Source organism: Borostomias antarcticus (genome assembly GCF_949987555.1).
Source record: "Borostomias antarcticus genome assembly, chromosome: 15".
NCBI classification, from domain to species: Eukaryota; Metazoa; Chordata; class Actinopteri; order Stomiiformes; family Stomiidae; genus Borostomias; species Borostomias antarcticus.
The window spans coordinates 7,695,442-7,718,599 of NC_140248.1; the positions used below are offsets into that span (position 1 = coordinate 7,695,442).

At 45.8% G+C, this 23,158-nt stretch overlaps 2 protein-coding genes across 3 annotated transcripts; both read left to right on the forward strand.

The window, feature by feature from the left end:
• Positions 1-149: 149 nt before the first annotated feature.
• ftr83 (finTRIM family, member 83) lies at positions 150-7,672 on the forward strand (the record flags this gene model as incomplete). The annotated part of the gene is made up of 8 exons (XM_084449880.1): positions 150-236; positions 2,695-3,295; positions 3,834-3,929; positions 4,106-4,339; positions 4,825-4,984; positions 5,168-5,224; positions 5,892-5,957; positions 7,146-7,672. Exons 2-8 carry the CDS (start codon positions 2,720-2,722, stop codon positions 7,670-7,672), a joined length of 1,716 nt encoding a protein of 571 aa, XP_084306006.1. The 5' UTR covers positions 150-236; positions 2,695-2,719.
• A 2,940-nt stretch (positions 7,673-10,612) lies between these two features.
• Positions 10,613-17,444, forward strand: ruvbl2 (RuvB-like AAA ATPase 2). Of its 2 annotated transcripts, none has more exons than XM_084449425.1 (14): positions 10,613-10,655; positions 12,108-12,162; positions 12,327-12,382; positions 12,474-12,615; positions 12,746-12,875; positions 12,972-13,038; positions 14,861-14,967; positions 15,096-15,189; positions 15,303-15,521; positions 15,808-15,926; positions 16,025-16,144; positions 16,269-16,398; positions 16,656-16,770; positions 16,960-17,444. In XM_084449425.1, the coding sequence occupies exons 1-14, from the start codon at positions 10,644-10,646 to the stop codon at positions 16,983-16,985; spliced, it is 1,392 nt and encodes a 463-aa protein (XP_084305551.1). In that variant the 5' UTR covers positions 10,613-10,643; the 3' UTR covers positions 16,986-17,444. The 2 variants fall into 2 exon arrangements, with proteins under 2 accessions (XP_084305551.1, XP_084305552.1); XM_084449426.1 differs by having other exon boundaries at positions 16,963-17,444.
• The last annotated feature ends 5,714 nt before the right edge of the window (positions 17,445-23,158 follow it).

Here is a 23,158-nt window from a genome sequence, read left to right on the forward strand (position 1 = left end):
TGTCCACACTGAACTGCCATTTTCTATGAGCGCACAGGCAGAAACCCCAGAGATCTACTCAAAGTTCAATGAGAAAGGTCTATATTCATTAGAGACAAACGGTCTCTTGCGTCAGGTATAGTGAAGGGCAACCAGGTTCCAGGGGATGTTTTGAAGAGAAAGGAAGCACAAATGATGAACTAGAGAAGTCAAGGACCCAGCTCGGACTGTGTGATTGGTCAGAACATAGAGACAAGGTATTTATAAGTGTTGCTGTGGAACAATGGTTACCTTTGTTAATTCTGGCAGATACACAGGGTGAAGAGGAGGAGTCTGGACAGCGTCCAGTTGAGAGTGAACAGGTTGCACAGAACCCTACAGAAGTAGGGAAAAGGGACAATTGTTCAAAAGAGTTGGCCACGTTTTACCATCCCTATTAGGAAGGAAATCGTTGCCGCATAATTGCCCCTCCCAGTTCATTGATTTAGATCGGTTTCTTGATTTAGCCTGGTTGTAGGTCGCAGTATGTCATGTTGAAATAAGCCAGCTTTCTATTATCTTAAAACCTTCTTGTTAGATAAACAATCAGGGGATCTGTCAATCATGGTTTTGCGGTGTGTCATTTCCCCAGCATGTGCTGAAATTAACCAGACTGTCAGGTGAGTCAGATAGGATGTTACAGCAACCACATTTGTCACTCTTCACATAACAGGCATGACTACACTTAAATAGCCCTAGTAAAATAGGTAAACAGAAACCTGCCTCTCCATAAAATAATTTTATTGAATGTACCTATAGCTTTTATAAAAATCAAAGTTCACTTTAAGGTTGCGTAACTAGAATTTGACTCAACACATTAACATTTGAAAGACCCAATACCTGTTAAACATACTGTAATGAAGAAAGTGATATGATACTGATATAGGATGACAATGAGGGCTATTAATATTCATGTGTTATAGATAGATCAACTGTAGATCGATTGTAGGGCACAGATTTCTTTGCTTCCTTTAACATTCCCAGGGCCAGTTCAGGTCAAATCTACAACAGAATCATGAATATCAACCCATATTGTACAGCACAACACAACTGCGCCACACTATTGGTCAAACTTGATGCCAGACTTGAAGATTGCATGTCAGTTATAGTACTGTAGTTTTCAATGTAGCCAGTGTGTTAGCAGCACTATGCTCTCACACACACAACCTTGTTTTTTTAAACAGTGCTTGACCCTCTTGTTATCCTGGCTGTCAGGTCTGGTCACATTTCAGTCTTCATTTTTAAGAATCCTGAAACTCCAGATGAGGAATCCTCAATCTGAGCTGAAGTGAAGTGTTGAACGGAAATGTGTGGGTTTGTAGAAAAAGAAAAACAAAGATTATTCGATTAATTCGCTCAATTGTGGGATGACTATTTAATTCTGTTTGATTGTGATGTGATTACTTTGCAGTCTTGATGTGATTACAGTGTAATCATTTCATTTGTTGATCAAAGAAACCAAAACCCAAAAGACAATTTGCTTTGGAAGTGTTCAGACATGAGGAAATGAGAGCTAAACATTTGAAATGGGAAATAATGAGTTAATGATTAACGACTCTCAGCTACATGGTAGGATGAATGCCTATTGAAACTCAAACCAAATTCCAGTGGTTCAATGAAGTGCACCACAGTTAATGATGCTAAAAACCAATAATTTTAACAAACTACAAAAACTAACAAGAACAAATGCCAGCCCTGAAGAGTTACTTTTAGAACAAGAAGTAATTTCATTTATTTTGTCATTATGTCAGGCTTTGCAATGAAGGCCTACAAATGTCCTTCATGTGTGTGAAGTCTGTCTACAATGAATACTGGACAAGGGGAATAGCTTTGTCATTAGTCATTCTAAAGGGAGGTTTTAAGATGTTTTACCCCCCACCCCCCTTTGATTTGCAGGCTATCTTTCTTCTCCCTTTTGCCAAAAGGTCAGTGTGTGCCTGGGCCTGAGTGGGCATCCATTACAAAAAGAAACATCTAGGGCCACGCCCTGAGGCTGGCTGTGATCAACCAGGAACTGTCTTCCGTCAAATACTGGTTCTGCACTTAGCACTCAGACCACATGCGTCAGCGATGATATACTGACAGGTTTTGTGAAACGTCCTATTCCCCAGCCCCCAGGAAAAATGGAACATGTCCTCCTGGCCGATACAGACAAAGAATGGCAACAGATGTGTAACATCTCTGTGACATGCCCTTCCGGTCCTTTCTTTGTATGATGTTTTTTGACTGTTTGCGTTCTCTTTTGTGTATCTTCTTTCCAATAACCACCACTGGCTTTAGTTGGATTTGCATATATGCAAATACAACCACAATTCAAAGTTGAGGTGCTATCTTTGCTTTAAGTGATACTAGACACCATGTAGAAAATGTGGGTATTTACAATTTATATTTACTTTCTCCTCAAAAAGTAACAAAATGAAAAGGAAATAATAATACTGCAAATCACACATTTCATTCATTCTTTTCACTTTCCATGTTCACTGACTCGTGACTGATGCTGGATTTAACCCTGTCCTCACCTGGCCCCGCCTTCTTTTTACTAGTTTCTGCTGAACCAGTTTATCCTCCAGCCTGTTTACTCTATAAAACCAGCTTCAGTAGCACCTGCGGCTCATTTTGCCTGGAAGCAGACACACTTGTCACAAGTACAGTCTTACTTTTGTCTTCACTGCCCAGGACCATACAGCAGCAGAGTGCCTTCATGTCATCTGACCAGGAGATCTGCCACCTGTGCAAGGAGGACCTTAGAGATCCCGTGTCCATCCCATGCGGACATATCTTCTGCTCCATCTGCCTCAAGACCTACTGGGACCATGCTGACCACACAGGCTCGTACACCTGCCCCCAGTGCCGGGTCACCTACAACAAGAGGCCCAGCCCGCGACGTATGGGGGGGTCCCGGCACTCCAGCATGCCCCGGACCTCTGAGTCCTTCCCCCCCCCTCCTCCGTCCCCAGACTACAACTACGCAGGCCCCCAGGACGTCGGCTGTGACATCTGCCTCGGCAAGAAGCACAAGGCCGTCAAATCCTGCCTGATGTGCCTGGCTTCCTACTGCGAGAAGCACCTGAAGCCTCACTACGAGGGGCCTTCCTTCAAGAGGCACAAGCTGGTGGACGAGATCGGTCACCTGGACAGGCAGATCTGTCCCCAGCACCAGAAGGGCCTGGAGCTGTTTTGTCGTACCGACCAGATGTGCATCTGTGTGCTGTGTACGGTGAAGGAGCACAAAGGTCACGACATGGTGTCGGCGGAGCAGGAGAGAGCAGACGAACAGGTGGGCGTTCACTTTCTCTTCGTCCCTCTCTTGATGGTGATTAGACAATAATAATGATGGTTGATGACTGATGATTAGAGGTAGATGTATCTCAGTGTTCTTGTCATGCAGTGATATCACCCATCCCAGTTCATAACAAATACATTTGGGGTCATAACGGGGTCAAAAGGCTTGTTTCCTTTTGTTTGTTCTGGTACATGGTTTGTGCAGTTCTTTATGCAAACTGACTCTGTTGTATGTTGAACATGGAAAAGTAGCTGGTCTGTGAGCCAAGCCCCTTAAACAAATCCTTTAGGGAATCAATGGATCCACCCATGTGAATTGTAAATAGCTGCGGGTTCGAGTGTTGCAACTGTGCCTCTTCGCGGCTCTCGATCATCAACGAGTTTCATGCATGCATCTCATTGTGGTCTTGCTGGTTTCTGCCACTAACCTGGCAATCCAACTATGGTATAAAGGATGAATACAGTAAAGTAAGAGCAATACCAATTCACATAATGCTAGCTACATCCCATAATACATGTTGTTTCCTCCATAGCAACGTTTGGGCGCCACCCAAGCTGAGATTCAGGACAAGATCCATAACAGGCTGAAGCAGATGGAGGAGCTGAAACAAGCAGTGGACTCACTCAAGGTTTGTTACACTAACGTCACCCCATTGGCTAATCCACCAATCTGCCCATCAAGGGATTCTATGATCACACCAACATTGCTGCATTCCACAGTGACTGTGCTATTCTATACACGACCAATATGCGAAACAGAATCATAACTGCATGCCAATCTGCGTACTGTACCTGTCCCCTACAGAGCTCCGCACAAATGGCCATGAAGGAGTGCGAGAAGCTTTTTGGGGACATGCTGCGCTCCATTGAGAAGATGCAACAGGAGATGACCAAGCTGATCTCCTCCAATAAAAGGGCGGCGCTCAACAACGCCGAGGGCCACATGGAGCGTCTGACCCACGAGATCGGAGACCTGAAGAGGAGAGACAGTGAGATCACCCAACTCTCTCGCACCGAGGACCACATCCACTTCATCCAGGTAGGAGCAGCCCTTTTAAAGGCGGGGTAGGCGGGGTTTTTTCAGAAGCACTACTCCAACTTTTTGTTATATTTTTTGCAATTATCTGTACAACCAATAAATAAAAGGCTCTGACACTAAAAAAGCACACAAAAAAACGTCATCTGTGGAAATCACAGGACTGTAATAAACCTGTCCAGTCATTTCACCGTGCCTGGTTGAAATGATTAGATGGTCTACCTGCCTGTCAACCATACCTACATACCTTTGTTTTTCTCAGTTTGGAGGAGTGGCTTTGGAGGGACAAGGAAGGGGCGGATATTTTTTTGGTTCAATTTTCAAAATCTATAGCTTAGATCAATATACTGGTTCCTCCCAAATCGCCTACCCCACCTTTAAACACTACTGTAAACGTCACACCACCATCATCACACCATGCCCATCATCAGTGGCAGTCAGATACTAAACACACACATTCACTCGCACGTCTGTGTTTGGTGCTGCAGAGTTACCACATGCTGATAGCCCAGACGGAGGCCGAGGAGCTGCCCACGGTCAGCGTGAACCCCTACTTCTCCTTCGGCCCCGTCACCAAGACCATCTCCGAGATGAAACAGCACCTTCACGAGTTCAGCAATGAGGAGCTGGTCAAGGTGGCCAAGACTGGTGAGTCAAGGATAGGATGCTTCACGCCTTCATGCCTGGCAACCTCAAAGACTGACTGATATCAGTGGGACCATTATGTCCTGTTTAGACCTTGTATGTTACTGTAAGGATGTTAACCACAGAAAATGCTCACATTCTCTTGAGTGCAATGTAATACTTAGCCAACGATTTTCCTCATTTCAGTGAACAAAATGCCTTTCTGCCAGCTGGATGAAGCTAAAAGAAGACGAACAATAAAAGGTGAGATGATCACAGTGGAAAAATCGCATATTTCTATTTTGGAAAATATTTGGAATGTTGGAGAATGGCAGTACTCCAAAATCCTGAATATTCGCCCACCATACATACCAAACCTCACAACATTTATTGCTGGTTGCTAATAGATAAAACAGTATGCCAAATCAGATTTCAGTTGATTACATTTGCAGAGTGTAATCACAACATCTCAAAAGAGCCTTCCAGCGATTATAATTTCCTTTTTTACTAAGCATGTCATGAATAAACAAAAATGACCCTCTAGAATTCTGTTTGTTTAGTAAAGTGGCCTAAGTGCCATGACATCTATTAGAGGGCATCTTGAGGTCACTATGGGTGGCTCAAGTTGCTCTTATGTTTACATTGGCTGGCAGCTCTTAGGATGCCAGACATCATGGAGTTTTTCACAATCATAGGCTTCAATGCTAGATTTCTTTAGGATATCCATTAACACAAAAGTTACAAACAAACCATAATTCACACACTATTTTCATCTGTGAGGCTCTGTGTGGAACAATTATGTTTGTTGTTGTACACAATTACAAATAGAAAACACATCTCAGAAGAGACTGAAAAGTGCTTCCAATATTCCCTTTCATGCAAAATCTTGCCTGTATCATAATATTTGTGTGATATGTTCTTCTCTTCATAGCTGATGAAGCTGCAGTTTACAGGATGCCAAGCCACGAGCCCACACAGAGAGGCGATTTCCTGAAATGTGAGTCTGAGTTTCTTTTAGCAGTGTTTCCCCGCTCAAACAGAACCCCATTGTATCTTTCCTCAGAATCTACTGGTTGGGCACATCAAATGCTGATAGGTTCATTGTTAAGCCCATGTGGCGTACTCACAGATTTGAACATTGACGTGTCAGCTAAATAAGATACATTGTTGGACCAGCAAAGCAGGCCTTTTTGAAATAGTGGCTGGCACTCCGCCCCCATGGAAACAGACAGGGAAGGGAGTAGCCTCACCACATTCCTCAGATACTGGGTGTATGTGAACACACTCAGTGAACCTACTGTACAGGTTTGCTGTCACCCGCGGAGTAGATGTGTGAGAGGTGTGACCGCTAGTTAGCATTACATCATCTCCAGTTCTGCTGGCTAAAATAAACATAAGATAGACAATTTAATGAAAACATCAGCAAGCACAAATTATGAGAAAAGAGCAGTCACACATATATTTTTATAACACATATCGTTGCAACTGTGATAAACCTTGGCAACAGAGCTTTAGCCATGAGTAGATCAATCAGGGCTCAGAACAGACAGATGAGAACAAGCCACGCAAAAAGAAAACCATTCAGATGAAGTTCTGTTTGTGTATTAGTCACAAGCGGTGTCTGATACCTCTGGCATTCCAGATACTAGGCCGGCCCAGGCCCGCTCTGGCCGGGGCCACCGGGTGTCCCACCAGCTGTGACCTGGTGAGGAGGAGGGCAGGCACACACAGCAGCACAGTCAGGTGACCTTATAACTCCAGAGATCCTCCTGTACACACACGTAAAGACTTACTGCACCCTAGACATGCTGAATCTCCAGGGAGCATTAACTCCAGAGACTGCTGAGGGTTTTTTTTTTTGGTCATTTGAATAACACATCTCTTGGTCATAAAGGGTACTAAAATTGGTTTGACGTGTTTAATTCCACTAATGCTGGGTATTGGTGAGAGCTTGCAGTAACACTTTATCTAAGTGTATTAATTACAATGTAACTACATATCAATGTCATGTAATTACATGTTGTTATAACAGTCGTCGCTAGTTACAGTACATACATAGTAATTAATGTACACTTTAGGTGAAGTGACTTATCCACATGTATCTATTGTGAATTGTGTGTATTGAAAGCTGTCCTTACTAAAGTAATGAAGACCACTGACCCACATACCTTCACTCTCCTCTCAGATGCCTGCCAACTGACGATGGACTCCAACACAGCCTACCGGCAGCTGTACCTGTCCAGGGGGAACAGGAAGGCTGCCCTCAAGAGAGACCCCCAACCCTACAGCGAGACTGCCTCCAGGTTCGACTGCCTGCCTCAGGTCCTGTGTAAGGAGCCCCTGTCCGGAGGCTGCTTCTACTGGGAGGTGGATTGGAGCGGAGAGGGGGCCTCCATCGGTGTCACCTACAAAGGCATCAAGAGGACAGGCTACGGCGACGGCTGTCGTATAGGCTACAACCGCAAGTCCTGGAGCCTCTTCTGCTCCGACTCCAGCTACTCGGCCCGACACAGCAAGGACCAGGTGGAGATCAATGCACCCTACTCCTCCCGGATAGGGGTGTTCCTGGACCACTCTGGAGGCACCCTGTCCTTCTACGGTGTAGGAGACACCATGTCTCTCATCCACCGCTTCAAGGCTTCTTTCAGTGAGGCTGTCTATGCAGGATTCTGGGTCTGGTATGAGTCCGCCATCACTATCAGTCAGCCTTAGACAGTTTGTGTATCATCATCGACTCAGTTTGTGTATCATACCTTTCATATCATAACACACTGTGGAGAAATTAAACAACAATATATGACAATGGGTTTGATTAGAATATTTTATATATACTGTACATAGGCAAATATATATGATGATTTCGTTTGGTGAGTAAGGGAAATAAAAAAGAATGCACATGTATTTTCATAGTCGTGAATCAATATCATCTATTTTAGAGAAAGAGCTTGCTGAAGATGTTGCCTGCATTAATTAATTTGCATGTTGTAATGCTCTCATTTTCATATCTATCAAATCAATAAAACTATTTAACAAAAGAGTTTGCTTTGAGATATTGAGTTGAAGGATCTCTGATTAACGGACACGGAGGTGGACTGGGCAGGGCCATAAGGGCGAAGAGATTTGGTAAGGAGGACCCCTGCTGACATAATGCAGTTACTACGCCTGGACTGCACAGGATGGACATGCGTGCATCTTTTTGTGCGTGGCGGTAAGCCAGCGCACCATAGATAGCGTTTGTCGTGTTGTCACTCCCTCCCTTACTCCCTCCCTCCCTTTCTCCGTTGGATGTTGACCTGCATTTCTCTGTTGGCACCACAAGAGGCAGTAGTCCCAGCACACCAAAATAAAGAAGGGCACAAAAATCTTTTCACCGATCTCCACTGCACAAGTAGAGTTGCAGTGAAAGCATTGGACTCCCATCCGGGAGATCAGGGTTCAAGGCCCCGGTGGGGACGATTTTGGGAAACCATACCCACACCCTCTGCTAGCCTGTATGTTTATTCATACGTTTACTTTCTGCCTTTCCATCTCTCTCCCTCCCTTCTTTAACTCTCCTTTCCCCTTTTTTTGGAAGTACGGGAGAGATTCTATAGGAACAAAAACACTATGACATCCCACACTGTCAAGTTCCTTGGTAGTGTAGTGGATTAAGCGTCTGACTCCCATGCGACTCCCATACGGGAGATCAGGGTTCAATCCGCCATTGAGGACAAACCTGTTTGATTCCTAACTTTAGCCACAACCTTTCTTCCTCTCCTCTCTGCCCCCTTTTTCAGATGGACGGGAGAGATCCCATGGGAACAATTTTTTTAAAATATATTTTTAAGGAAATGTACAGTCTGTTTAGCAGATGAATTAACTGTGTCAAACTGATTGCAGAAACTGGGTGACCAATTAAGTGACCAATTACAAGTCCCATTGATATACTGGACTTGTGTTTACTGTTATGTTTCTCTGTGTATGCAACTCTGTGTTTTCTGCTCCTCCTGTTCTCTGTCCCACTCCCAGATTCCTGAGTGGATCCAGTTATAATTAATATAATTCAAAGCATTTTAATAAATATGGGCATTGTGATTTGTCATTTGTGTTTGTCAATGGATTTTATATAATTTATGTAAAGTTTACCTGGTGGTGCTATGTCAGTTATTGAATTTATGTGCAGTAATTGAACATTTGAAATACTCCTGTTTTGAAATTATACCTACAGTATAGATGTCTCAGTAATTACCCATTATATATTAGGCTATACTTTGCATGTATTTACCTGCTAAATGTTTAGTAATTGGGAGACTATGAAAGGAACCAAAAAAATGTTGAGAGTAAGTTAATTTATCAATAGAAATCCATAGGGCCAATGAGCCTAGGATATAGACAATAAACTACCGGTGGAATGGTGGTGGAGCAACTTACTAGCGGACTGCTGTCCCTGATGCTAATAATCCGCCAGAGGTCTGCTTGCCATTCCATGTGCAAATGGCCAGGAATCCGCCAGCGGATTCGGCCAGAGGTCCGCCAGCTCGTCCATCGGGGACCCGCTGTAGGTCCGCTAGCCTTGTGTTATCTGGATTTATCCCTTACCTTTGTCCAGAAACAGAAGTTGAACCAATTGCAGCAAAATAGCTAACGTTACAGTTATCATCAGTGTAACTGCCTTTGCCACTGACCGCTACCATTAATGTTATAGAAGCTGCTGCTAGTTGTTGTGAGCTCATGAGCTAACTGGCTATCCCGCTCGTATTGTGCTGGATTAGCATTTTTCAGACATTATTTCATGTCATTTCAATTCACAGCTATTTCAGTGGCATGACTAGCTTCCGTCCTACCAGTCCTGAACAGAAACAAACCAGCAACGCACATAAGCCAGGCTTGACCTGGCCTGGTTCTTCTCTCTCTCTCTCTCTCTCTCTCTCTCTCTCTCTCTCTCTCTCTCTCTCTCTCTCTCTCTCCACACCTCTCCTATCCTCTCACACCCTTCATGTTGCTCAGGTTTCATTCTCATTTCTCACCCAGTACTTTTGTTATTCATACAGAAAAAATAATCTGATGGGCCACTTTTGGCTTTCAGAAAGAATTCAATTGGTCTTAAAAGTAGACCATGGGTTGTAAAAGGCAAAATACTCAGAGAAATATAATAAGATATGTTTGGTAATCATATTCATATGAGGTCATTGTTCATTTAGATTGCTGTTATTCATAGAGAAAAGTAATCTGATGGGACACGTTTAGCTATCAGAAAGTGTTACTTTGGCCTAAAATGGATTTTGAAAGGGTAAAATTCTCATATAAATATGGGTCTGTATGATTCTTCTAGTCCATGGTCATATCAGACGTAATTTATCACCTCAAATTAGTTATTCGTACAGGAAAGAAGTCTGAAACCAATCAAAATTCGTCTCATTGGCCTAAAATGTATTAAATGTTGTACTATTGTATAGTTAATTGGTCACATCAGCTTATTGTCATTCACAGAGAAACTGGATCTAAACACTTCTAGGTTATCAAAATTATCTCTCATTGTCCTAAAACACCTAGCAGCGGTTGTCCAGTCCACTTGACCAGGCAGGTTTGCACATTTTCTACTGCCACTCACTTCTTTTGAGGAACTGCGCAGCGCTTGATGTTTCACATCGGAAACATTTGACCGTGCGCACTAACTGAAACAAGCGCCGCATTTTGATCAAACATGGCAGCCCAGGTGAGTGGGAATCATGTCTTTAAAAATCTCTCTAAACACACTCACTTATGTTTTAGTGTCAAATGCAAATAACAATACTGTTTTAAAGTCTAGGGTGCGCATTTGACCGCGTTTCAAAAACACATGCGATGACTGGAACGCCGGTTAACCCAACATGGCTCACGATAGTTTGCTAACATTAGCTAACATGCGTCTTAGCAGTAGCATTATTCCACCTAACTAAATCAAGGCCGCCCAATTTTTTTCAGCTAAATTCTGTTTTATCTGCTAAATAAAATGGCACGCAGAAAGTGTAATAAGTCAGAACAGGAGGTTTGCATCAGGCCACATGACCCAATTCGCCTGTTCATGTATGCTAGCAGGCTACTAGCTAACGTGTGTGTTGTCATGCTGGTCAGTGTAAACGTGATCACTATGACAACCTAGTGTCTGGGATCTAACGGTTATGTTCATGTGATTGTTAAGCGTTGTTTGTTCAGGTAGCTAGATCACTTACAACCGATCTCTTATTTGCAATTAACGTTACGTGAAGAAAAGGTAGAACAACTACAGTAGCACTGGTAAGCGAGCGTTAATAAAGAAGATATGCTGTTGGCTACACCACAATATACATATCAATAGAAGTAGCGTATGTATATAATAACGCACTCGGGAGTGGGGGTCGTAACGCCCAGACGCAGTGACAAGACTGATTTGTGGGCTTGTGCCATTGACAAACTGCAAGGGGAAAGTAACCGACTCTCCTACAATTACATATCATAGAGAGTCCACCTTCATATTTTCAGGTTATGTGCATATTTAGTTATATAAAAACGACCACAAATCATCACTATGAATTCTGTGTCGCCCTGAAAATATTGCTTGGCGACGCCTCGTCATTGTATGAGAATTCCCTCTTACTGTACCAACGTTATTCTGAGTGGGGTTACACCTGTTATTAATACATCCATGGTTACACCACACATTCTGTTGAGCCAGGAATTGCAGGGCTATAGGCTAGAAGCCAAGTGACTTTCAGGAAGTAGTGAAGCTGGTGCACAGAGCCTATTGTCAAAGTTTGCAACCCAGTAAAAAAACAACGCCGTTGGATTTGAATACCGGAATTGTTTAGAGGACATTTTCAGTTACACATTAACCTACAGTGTTATTACGAAAAAGTATCTGGTTTTGTACATTTACGCTTTTAGTAAAGAATTGGTGATGCTGTCACCTCAGAGTGGGCGTTAGCACACACACTTCCACTAAAGTGGAGATGAAACACAATCATATAAATGAAATACAATACAATATGCACACCAATATAAACGAATCAAAAGTCCTTTAAAGTAAAGAAAATACAAATATATAGAACAAGCAAAGAAAGTAAGTGCACTCTTCAAAGATACAACATATAATAACAAGTAAATCAAATAGTCCCAGAATGTTTGCTAAATCCTTCTTTCAATGGAATAGATGGCGGCTACAAAGGTTCCAGAAGTCCGTGACATTACAAGGATTGAGAGAATCGGTAAGTTATTAATGGTACTATTCTGGGTATATTTGGTACTGGCCAAGTACCAACAATGATCTATATTTCAGGATTTTATTAATATCAACTATCTAACAGTATTTGTTGTGGATTTCTTGCTGATACGTTATTCTTCTGTCTAAGCTGTCTAATTCTCTTTGCAGGCGCTCATTCTCACATCCGTGGTCTTGGTTTGGATGATGCGTTGGAACCTCGTCAGGTAAACTCAGCTCACTTCCTGGTGTTGCTGCCCCATCTCTCTTACCTGAGCTGCTCCTCACCCTCCGTCTCCCTCCACCCCCCTCTGCCAGGTGTCCCAGGGGATGGTTGGCCAGCTGGCGTCCCGTCGGGCAGCTGGACTCATCCTTGAGATGATCAAAGATGGCCATATCGCTGGCAGGGCTGTGCTGATCGCTGGCCAACCTGGCACAGGGAAAACCGCTATCGCCATGGGTATGTCTCATATGAGCATCTCTCATCCCTCTGACTCAGCGGCTGAGACGGGGAGATCATTTTAATATATATATTGTGTGTGTGTGTGTGTGTGTGTGTGTGTGTGTTGGCTATCTGTCCATCTGTCCAGGCATTGCCCAATCCCTCGGCCCCGACACACCCTTCACAGCACTTGCAGGGAGTGAGATCTTCTCTCTAGAGATGAGCAAGACAGAGTCCCTCAGCCAGGCCTTCAGAAAAGCCATCGGAGTGAGAATCAAGTGAGTGTCCAAAAATAGCACAGTCCTGTTTGCTTCTGCGCTAGTCTTTTTTTGTTGTTGTCTCCAGCTGACTTAATATTCACGGTGCGTCTGCAGGGAGGAGACGGAAATCATCGAGGGAGAGGTGGTGGAGATCCAGATCGATAGGCCGGCCACCGGAACCGTGAGTTCTGCCTCTCCTCTGTCCGTGTTCAGTCTGTCCGCCATCCTCTTACCAATCACTCTCATACATTTGTGTATTTAAGTGATGTTATGAGAATGGTCAATTTGATCGGGCCTGCGAGACACTTCATAAGACGTCACGCTTAAGTAATCCCGAGACTGATCGATGATTAGAAGAATATCTGTCCAATACTCATTAGTTTGTTTAATTTCGCAGCAGCTAGGTTTATGGCTGATACTTATCACAGTGCAAGGATATTAATTTTTGGATAATAATATTTTTATATATTAGTGATTCCTCTTTGTTCCCTGTGGAACAGAGGGCTGTGACTGTTTAATAACTGGTTTAGAATATTGTGGCAGTGTGACTCTTGCAGAAGTTGCAGAAGATCCTCATTCAAACCAGTTTGATAACATAATGCTAGATACATTCACACATCAATAGATTAACTCTGGACCGTCTACACAGATGCCAGAGCAGTTGGAACAGGTGCAACACCACTATTAAACTTGGGAGCCAACATGCTTTGGCATCCCCACTCATACAACTTTGCTGTTTTTAAACATTTGTTCAGCTAGTTTGGAAAAATAATTAAATCCTGCAACGTAAGCGAAACAAGCCAAAGGACGAAAACGGGTAGCTTGCTGGATTGATGTCAAAGATGGACAGCAGGAGTAACATTATATGTCTGGTGGTGCCCAAGCTAGCAATACTGCTAGCTAGCTACGTTAATGCTAGCTACTGTAGCTAGGATGTGAATTGAGGAGCTGTTAACTAGAGATGCAAACAATTAATCCATTTCGTTAAAGATTAGCTTGAGCATGTGAAATGTACTCAGATCTACTATCAAACAGCGTGGTAGAATTGGGTATTTTCAAATCATGTTTAAATGAACCCCCAGAGGGCGCAACATAACTATTCTATATAACTAAGCAGCCATCTTGGGGGAAATGCAGTGAGCACAAATTAACAGCGGCCTATTTTGAAAAATGAAACGGGCAAAGCATTGTGTGGGCCCACTTCAAAAGGAAAGGAGAAGAAGCCACTTTCAAATAGTGATGCTGTGTACAGGTACAACACGACATCACTTGATGAACGTTTACTCTGAATAGTTGTCTCTCCTCCTCGTCTCACCTGCAGCAAACCCACCATCGGCTCAGTGTTTGCGAGGAGGAGCTGTGACGTGCAGCAGGCAGGAAAAAATTACCCAGTCCGTCCGTAATAAAGCGTTCATTAAAAACAAAAAATGCATTTGATATTGGTTGTATTGTTGGTATTTTAATTACAATTAATCGATTGATTGATCGTTAACATTACCAATGATCGATTCAGGAAAGTCCCTACACTTTGCAACCATACTGTTAACTAAAGTTATGTGTCTGGTGGTGCGCAAGCTAATGTTCACTATGTTGTGAATTGAGATGGCCTACTGTTTAGCTAGCTGGCTAGGATGTGAATTGAGAAGCTCTTTAGCTAACTCCAAAAACATCACAAAAGATATTGGGACTGAAAAATGTTTCCAGACCAGTTCAGTGTTTTCATTAGTATATTGCTTTCTTATGTCGAATGATGCGGTGGCAGTCTAGACTCAGGGATGAGGAGAGAGAGAGACAGTTACAGGTCATGGAAGTCAAATAAATAAAATAAATTCTGAAGCCAAAATCAACAATGTGCAATTTCGCGGCCTAGGTCGTGATATAGGCACAGACCTATTAATGGGTGTGAAGTGTGAGATTGGCTTAAAGAGAGAGAGAGACAGACACCCCCACTTTCAACTATAACTAGGCGTCCATGTAACCTTGTATTGTTTTTGTTCTGACAGGGTGCCAAGGTGGGCAAGCTGACCCTGAAGACCACAGAGATGGAGACCATCTATGACCTGGGCAGTAAGATGATCGAGAGCCTGAGTAAGGAGCGGGTTCAGGCTGGGTGAGTCGGCGCGAAGGGCGGAGTCGACCCGCGCTCCGTTGTGTCTCTGTCATCGAAGTTCGGTCCCTCGCACGGGGAGTCTGAGGATCTCAACTGGTCTTTTCTGTGTCTCTCCTCCTCTTTCTCAGGGATGTGATCACCATAGACAAAGCCACAGGGAAGATCAGCAAGCTGGGTCGTTCCTTCACCAGAGCGAGAGACTACGACGCCATGGGGGCGCAGGTGCGTCTTGGAAACGTGTCAGGGCGGGTATCTCACGGCCGCGAGCAGACCCCGCGACCGCCGGCGACGCCGTACATCACAGCCTAACTCCCCCCTGTCTCTCGCGCCTCCAGACGCAGTTCGTCCAGTGTCCAGAGGGGGAGCTGCAGAAGAGGAAGGAGGTGGTCCACACCGTGTCCCTCCACGAGATCGACGTGATCAACAGCCGCACGCAGGGCTTCCTCGCCCTCTTCTCCGGGGACACCGGGGAGATCAAGTCAGAGGTCCGCGAGCAGATCAACGCCAAGGTCTCTGAGTGGAGGGAGGAAGGGAAGGCGGAGATCATACCAGGGGTGGGTACCCGTGACTCTAATCACACACTGGAACCGTCAATGCGCTATACAAATAAAGCTTTGATTGATTGATTGATTGATCCAAAATACTAATCACCCTGACGCAGACTATAGTGTCATTGTCAAAATTGTTATTTTTGTTCAGTTGTTTTATTATACTATGCTTTTAAACCTGTAGCACTTTGATATTTTTTTAATGAAAAGTGCATTACAAATCAAATGTATTATTATTATTATTATTATTATTGTTATGATATAATTAAACGAGGCTCTGGTGTGGTTCCAGGTGCTGTTCATTGATGAGGTGCACATGCTGGACATGGAGTGCTTCTCGTTCCTGAACCGCGCCCTGGAGAGCGACCTGTCGCCCGTCCTCATCATGGCCACCAACAGAGGCATCACCCGGTACCGTCCGCCTCAGCGTCCGTCCCCTCTGTCCCGCTCGTCTGCGTCCCCTGTTGCTCTCCTCACCGTCTCTGTCCCCCCGTCCTGTTCTCTCCCAGTATCCGGGGCACCCACTACGAGAGCCCCCACGGCATCCCCATCGACCTGCTGGACCGCCTGCTGATCATCGCCACCTCCCCCTACACCGAGAAAGAGACGCGGCAGATCCTCAAGATCAGGTCAGGAACCCCCCCTCCCCCTCTCTCTATCCTACCCAAACTCTCATCTTCCCCTCACAGCCACGGTGAACTCTGGGGGGGTTTGTGTGTGTGTGTGTGCGCGTGTGTGTGTGCGTGTGCGTAGGTGTGAGGAGGAGGACGTAGATATGAGCGAGGAGGCTCACACGGTTCTGACCCGCATCGGCCAGGAGACATCGCTGCGCTACGCCATCCAGCTCATCAGCACGGCAGGCCTGGTGTGCCGCAAACGCAGGGTGAGCCAGGGCGACGCCCCTCCTCCCGCTCCTCTCCCTCCTCCTCCTCCTCCCCCTCTCCCTCCTCCCCCGCCATCCCCTCCCCCTCCTCCTCCTCCTCTCCCTCCTCCCCCGCCTTCCCCTCCTCCCCCTCCTCCTCTCCCTCCTCCTCTTTCCCCTCCTCCCCCTCCTCCCCCGCCTTCCTTCCTGCCTTTTGTATTTCCAAGTGAGACGTGAAACGGTTCAAGCCACGTGTCTTGTGTTCACCTCTCTCTCAGGGCACGGAGGTGCAGGTAGAGGACATTAAGAGGGTGTACTCTCTCTTCCTGGACGAGTTGAGATCCTCGCAGTATATGAAGGAGTACCAGGATTCCTTCCTCTTCAACGAGACGCGTGAGTGTCTCTTTTCGTACGAAGCGTGATTGCAGCGTGACCAGTCTACTGGCATTCCGGAGAGGCAGCCTGGATACACATGGTTGAAGTTGCACAGGCAGCAAATGAGACGTGTCAGACCTGTGTGGGAATGTAGCGATGGGTCTGACAGGTCACCTGACACCACACCGTTCTTTCCTTGTGTTTCAGAAGCACCTCAAATGGACACTACTTAATGACGCCGACTGTCAGCATTGTTGTGTTCTCCTGTGAAGTCTGTTTCCGCCACCTGCAACGTTCCCGATGGAGGCCTTCTGGCTGGGATATCCTTTCCTCGCCTACTCTGTTGACTTATCTCAAATGTAGATGGGGTTTATTTTTGAGTTAATGTACATTAAACCTGCCTTTTTCAGTACAATTCCATTGTCATGATTCTATGAAATTTTCATTGATGTCCCGAATGTTAGCTTTTAGGTTTTTGCTCTTATTGTTGTCAAATGAGAATTTGAAACATCACCCTGTTCTTTTGTCAGATTTAATCTCAGAATGCCTAACTGAAGTCTTGTTAAAACATTGACGTTAAATTCATCACATCTCTTTAGGAGTTATGATAATTCTCCATTGAAGGATTTTGATTGACCCACCATAGCGCTGTATAAATTCATATCCACACTGGAAGTTCTCTCTTGACGATTGGTCCGCATTAGATAGTCAATTTTATACTAGGGTGTGGAGTGTTATCCTCTGAATAGCGGAATAAAGATAATGTGAAAAGATCTACTGAAGCCTCTTTGGACTTTTAATTTGAAAGTTGTACAGTTGCTGGAGCACCACTAGATGGCGCCTAAGAACCATGATTTTTCCTGATCCTCCCATCACTGAAGCATAGTCCAATATTAGTGGGTGGCATGGCATCTCATTCTTTAATTAATGGGACGGGATTATTTTTTGTTGAATAGCATTAATTAACTAGTGTTGTGAGGAGTTCATTGTTCTATTAATGCAATGATGAGACAGTGCTTTATCGTGGCCCGTATAGATGTCTAAAAACAGACCTCGGTGTGTCTGGAGAGAGGAGTGGACGGCGCTTAATGCCTCCTGTCTGCATGACTGTTCGTTGCTGTATTAATAGGGTCAGTGTGTTCAAAAAAATAACTAAGGGGAACAAAGAACCAGACTGCTTTTAACAGAATGGGGAATTGGGCAAAGTAGATAATCCTCAAAACCAGACAGACATCCAGGCAGGAAGGCAAGAGGACAGAGTGGAGGCTGTTTTTCTGTCTCTGAATGGACGTGTGGTGGGGCACAGCGCTGGGACTGGAGAAGAGAGGGAGACTGTTGATGTGTGGTTTGTGTGTGTGTGTGTGTGTGTGTGTGTGTGTGTGTGTGTGTGTGTGTGTGTTGATGTGTGGTGTGTGTGTTTGTGTGTGTGTGTGTGTGTGTGTGTAATATTTCCTCAGTCTCATAGATAAGGGTGCAACTCTAAACCAACCATTAACGTTCCAGAGTAAATGGCTCAGCACAGAAACGAATGGGAACTATGGGAATGATTCACTACTGTGGGATCTGCTGGGAGAACTGCTCTGATTGTTAGTGCGCCATAAAGAAACATTACGCATCAATGTGATTGTGGAATACCAGTGTGTTCACCTTAGGCTGAATTACTAAATCCTCTGCTAGGTGATCATAATAATGAAACATAAAGATGCCTATTGCAGGTTATCTTCACACGTAGCTACACCCTGCATGTATTAAAGGCCCTCACATAAATATTAAACATAACCAATTATCCTATTAGGCATCATCAATGATCCTATTCAAGAGGAAAGTTTTCTAGCCGACCATTCTGAGCCGCCCAATGGACCAGGCCGCCAGGTTGCTGGGTTCTCCTACGTGGATATGAATATTTCATGTTTGGTTATCGTGGGAGTTTTGCTTGGATTATGCCGCCGCTGCTGACGGCTACCCATTAATTCCACCATCCCTCCCACCAGGTCCCATAGATCCGCTGGCTGGATTAAGACAGCATCAATTTCACGGAGATCAATTGTGTGTGTATGGATTGTGTAGGCTGTTTCGGAGGGGATGGGAGGTGTGTGTGTGTGTGTTTCTGGGGGGGTGGAGAGTTGGGAGGAGAGATGGAGGGATATTGACAGCGTGCTGCCATGTCCATCTGGACGTGCTTATGCAGGCACCACGGACGTTATGGTACGTTTACAGTAAGCGGCACGCGGTACATACAGCTTACTCTACGGTTCTAGGGAAGAGGGGGTCCAAAGCGTGCCTGGAGAGGATCCAGCAATCTGTTCCGCTGCGGCATCCATCTGTGTGTGTGTGTGTGTGTGTGTGTGTTGGGGAGCAGCAGTTCACTGCCTGGCCGTCCACTGCTGCCTCCCTCCAGGGCCGAGCCCATATGTCTTGGGAGTGTTTTACAGCACTTAGGATCTCTGTGTCTCTGTGCACACCCACCCTGCTCATTCCCCTGCAGCGTGCCAAGCTAAACCTACTGATGGGACGGAATGAGGAATGGAATTCCAATCAAAGTGGACTATTTAGCCTATTGGCGGGTGCAGGGTGTGGAGGCACAGGGACCTCCCCCTCCCGCTAACCCCGCCCCCGTCCCCGCAGTGCTGGTCCAGGTCCAGACCCGCTATTTTTAACCCGCCCCACGAGGCCAGTGGCCTCCAGGTGTGCAAGGCTAGAGAGATAGGCGCCGTGGCAACCGCAACATTTGCACGGTTGCTGACTCTGTTTTTGTCACAGAGGCGTTTTATTTGGGGGGCGGGAAAGCAAACAACATCTTTTTGGAGCTTTTTAAGTCGAGAGTGGAGACTCTCCATTTACCTGTCAGGGTTAACCAATCTGTTGCAACATTTTGTACAATTACTATCAGTCCCATTAACTCCGTATGCATGTTCTAGGGTGGGTGTGGCTCTTTGACAGGACACACCCCTCCCCCCAGGCCTCAGAATCCTTTACACCTGCTCTGCTCAAAAGGAGAGAGGGGAAGGATTAACTTTAGACACGGGAGGTTGCGTGAGAGATAAAGACATGTTCCCAGACGCTGTCTCTCAGGTATTTTCCTCTTGTATATATATGTCCTCCCACACTCTTGACTTGAGCACGTTTGTATTTTGTCTGGTATCACCCTAAAGGACCATTGCTTTATCAATGGATGGAGTACTTCCAGGAGATCCTGACTTGATAGTAGAGGAGGCTTTGGAGCTGCTTGATTTATACTCCGTCACCCCCCGTGGGTTCCCTGTATGCTCAGCAGCACGCCATCTGTGCTGTCATGCTCATCGGGGCGGCCTCCGCCCCGCCTCTATCAGACTGTGGTCACATTCGGCCGCGGCCCCTGGACCCACCGCCGTTTCTCCGTAGATGGCGTTCCACTCCCCGGGTCGCCCAACGGCCAGACGACACCGCGCCCGCCGAGGCCCGCAGCTCGCCACTTCCCCCCTGTCCAGATCCCAGGAGCAGATCAACCCTGTCAAACAACGGCAGCGGGGCCTCTCTGGTTTTTGATGGTTTGTTTTGGGCCAGTGTAAGCAAGGAGACCGGGACGGTCAGCGGAGCTCGGCAGGATTGATAGTCGGGTCAGAGGTCAGTCGGGTCACAGGTCAAAAAAAAGACAAGGGCCTCGTCATCAATTTCATTAGTTAAACGCGTTGTCGCCGCAATCAATTACGAAGTCATAAAACTAATTGACTGTATTGATTTGAAATAGATATCCCAAAGCAGATAATGAAACTGGATTCTGAACCACGGGACCTTTTGACGTTCCCCTCCACCTCCGGCCCCAGGAAGCCGCCCTTGCCCGGGCGCTGCGGCGCGAGGGCCCCGTCTCAGCTTGACTGTCTGGGCGTTTCCCCCAGGGAAACAGAGGCCCCACATTGAGAGCAGCCTAGTGTTGTTGTAGCGTTATTGCTCTCAGTCACATGACTCTCTGTTCAGTTCTGCAGCAGCCCAGCATGACAGCTCAACTCATTAGGACTACTGTTGGTTTATGCCAAGCTCCTACTGTTCCCAGCAGCCCTCCCCACAACTGGCCTGTCTAAAACTATCTAAAAAAAAAAGGAACAATTGTTCTTCTCTATTGGTTCTCTGCCAGCGGCTTGAAGAGGTATACTGCAAGCAAATCTGATATGGGCGCATGTGTTATACTGTACCTACTGTAACGTTAGCTGATATGATGACATAGTATGTGTCACATGTTCCAGTTGGTGTATTATGTTACGTTCTACAGCTACAAGTCACTTGAAGTTCATGAGCAATGAGGTTTCGTGTTTGCATCAATCTTTCTCCCCCTCCTCCCTGTGCTCATGTAAGGGGTGAAGAAGAGCGAGATTAGGGAGGAGGGCTGAAGAGAACCCTAAATGTGGCACGTGCGCCCTCTAGACCCCCTAGACCCTACAAGCTGAACCCAGCTCAGCTTAAACCTTAGAAAAACAATGGCTAATGCCTTACGTAAACAGGGGAGGAGTGGGCCCTTTGGCAGAGTCATACTGTGAATGTGCTGTTTGTGTGTGTGTGCATGGCTGCGTGCGAGTGCGCTGGAGTGAGACAGAGATGTCCTTTGATGGCACAAGTGTGACCCTCTCGCGTGTCAAGAACAGGGAGCCTTCTGTTTCCTCGAGCGCTTTGGCCTTGATCAGCGACAGACAGGAGTCCTTCAGCGGATGTCAAAACACATCCCCGTACCCACTTTCTGTTGTCAAACCATCGCTGAGCCGATTACCATGAGCGGAAAGAACATAATCTGAACAGAGATAAAATCATTATTATTTTGAGTGAAATCACCATTATTTGGGTGAAACTTGGACCGAGGCTCTCACAGTACAGGAAGTGAAGCCGTGTAGCTTGTGAGACTCACGTAGGGAAGCTGAGCAGAATTATATATGCCAGGTGGTTAAACTCAACCACTCAGTTTAATTATGAGTCCTCGACAGTCGAACAACGCCTAACAGTTTGAGACAGACGAGCTGTGTTGTATTTCGGAAAGGAGGAAGTCATTTTTCAGGGAATTCTCTGGACTAGGAAAGAATGAGGGTAGCCTATTTCTTTAACTGTTCATGTGATGTCTGCTCAGACCAATCAGTGTATTGAGTCTCATTTGACGGAGAGGCCCTGTCAAAATGACTTACCGGGGAAGTCTGCCTAGGAAGGAGACGGAGACGCTGCCGAGGTGAGCGATGGGGACTGGACGAGGACATAATGAGAATGGCAGGTGGCAGGAAGGGACTCTGGCTATCGTCAATGTCATCTTATTCAGAGTAGTTAAGAATTCCTGTATAAATCTTTTTTTTTGGGGGGGGTGGGGGTGGGGGGGGGGTGTTCCATGCGTGGCATATGCCTAATGACTGTGGTAGTTACAGGACGGGCCACAGGGGGTCTTCTCTGAGACGTTATCCTGACACAAACTTGAACGGTTCTATGGAAATACTAAAATGTGACATGATAAACAGATAAATCTCTGGGGACAGTCATTACGGAGCTGTGATTGGATCGTTGGGACCACCTACTGGATGTGCTGCTGTCTTGGCTCAAAGCCTGCTGGCTCCTTCGGGGTTTGTATTATGCATCTATGCTTGCTGCGTGTGTGTGTGCGCGTGTGTGTGTATGTGTGTGTGTAGCAGGGCCCTGTCTGTATGGCGGCAGATGTGCTCATGTCTCCCGCACGTGTGTGTTCTCCCAGCCTGCGGCTGTCCCGTGTGTGTGTGTGTGTGTGTGCGGTGGAGCTGCTGCATGGGGAAGTCAGGCAGGGAGACAGGGGCTTAATGAATGAAACAGGCTCTGGGAGTGAATGGAGGCAGAAGAGCAGCTACTGTCCTGCGCACACACACACACACACACACACACACACACACACACACACACACACACACACACAACCCCCCGCTACAAAGGAGCCCTACTCATTATTAAGATTAACATCTAGTATAGCGCTAGCATGTGCAACATTCCGCTGCCCAAGGGGCCAAACACACACACACACACACACACACACACACACACACACACACACACACACACACACACACACACACACACTCACACACACACACTTGCTCTTTCCAGGCTTGCTTAAGACACATTGAGGACATTGTGCTAAATATGGGATCTTCAGAGCTATTCTTGGAAACTGAAGGCAGCAGTCGCTTCAGACCAAGTCAAGCTAGGGTTCAAGCTTAGTGATCACTCCAGGGAACCATGACATTTAATTATCCATTAATCACATTTTCTCCAACCATTAGAGTGAAACCATTGTGGAATATATCTGAAACACTAATAGTTCTATTAATCTACTGTGTCAGTGTACATCAGGGCCTGGTTAGCAAGCATGCTAATCACATTAACGGCTGATTATGCATCGAGAGCTTTTCCCTTCAGTGTCCGTGTCAGATGG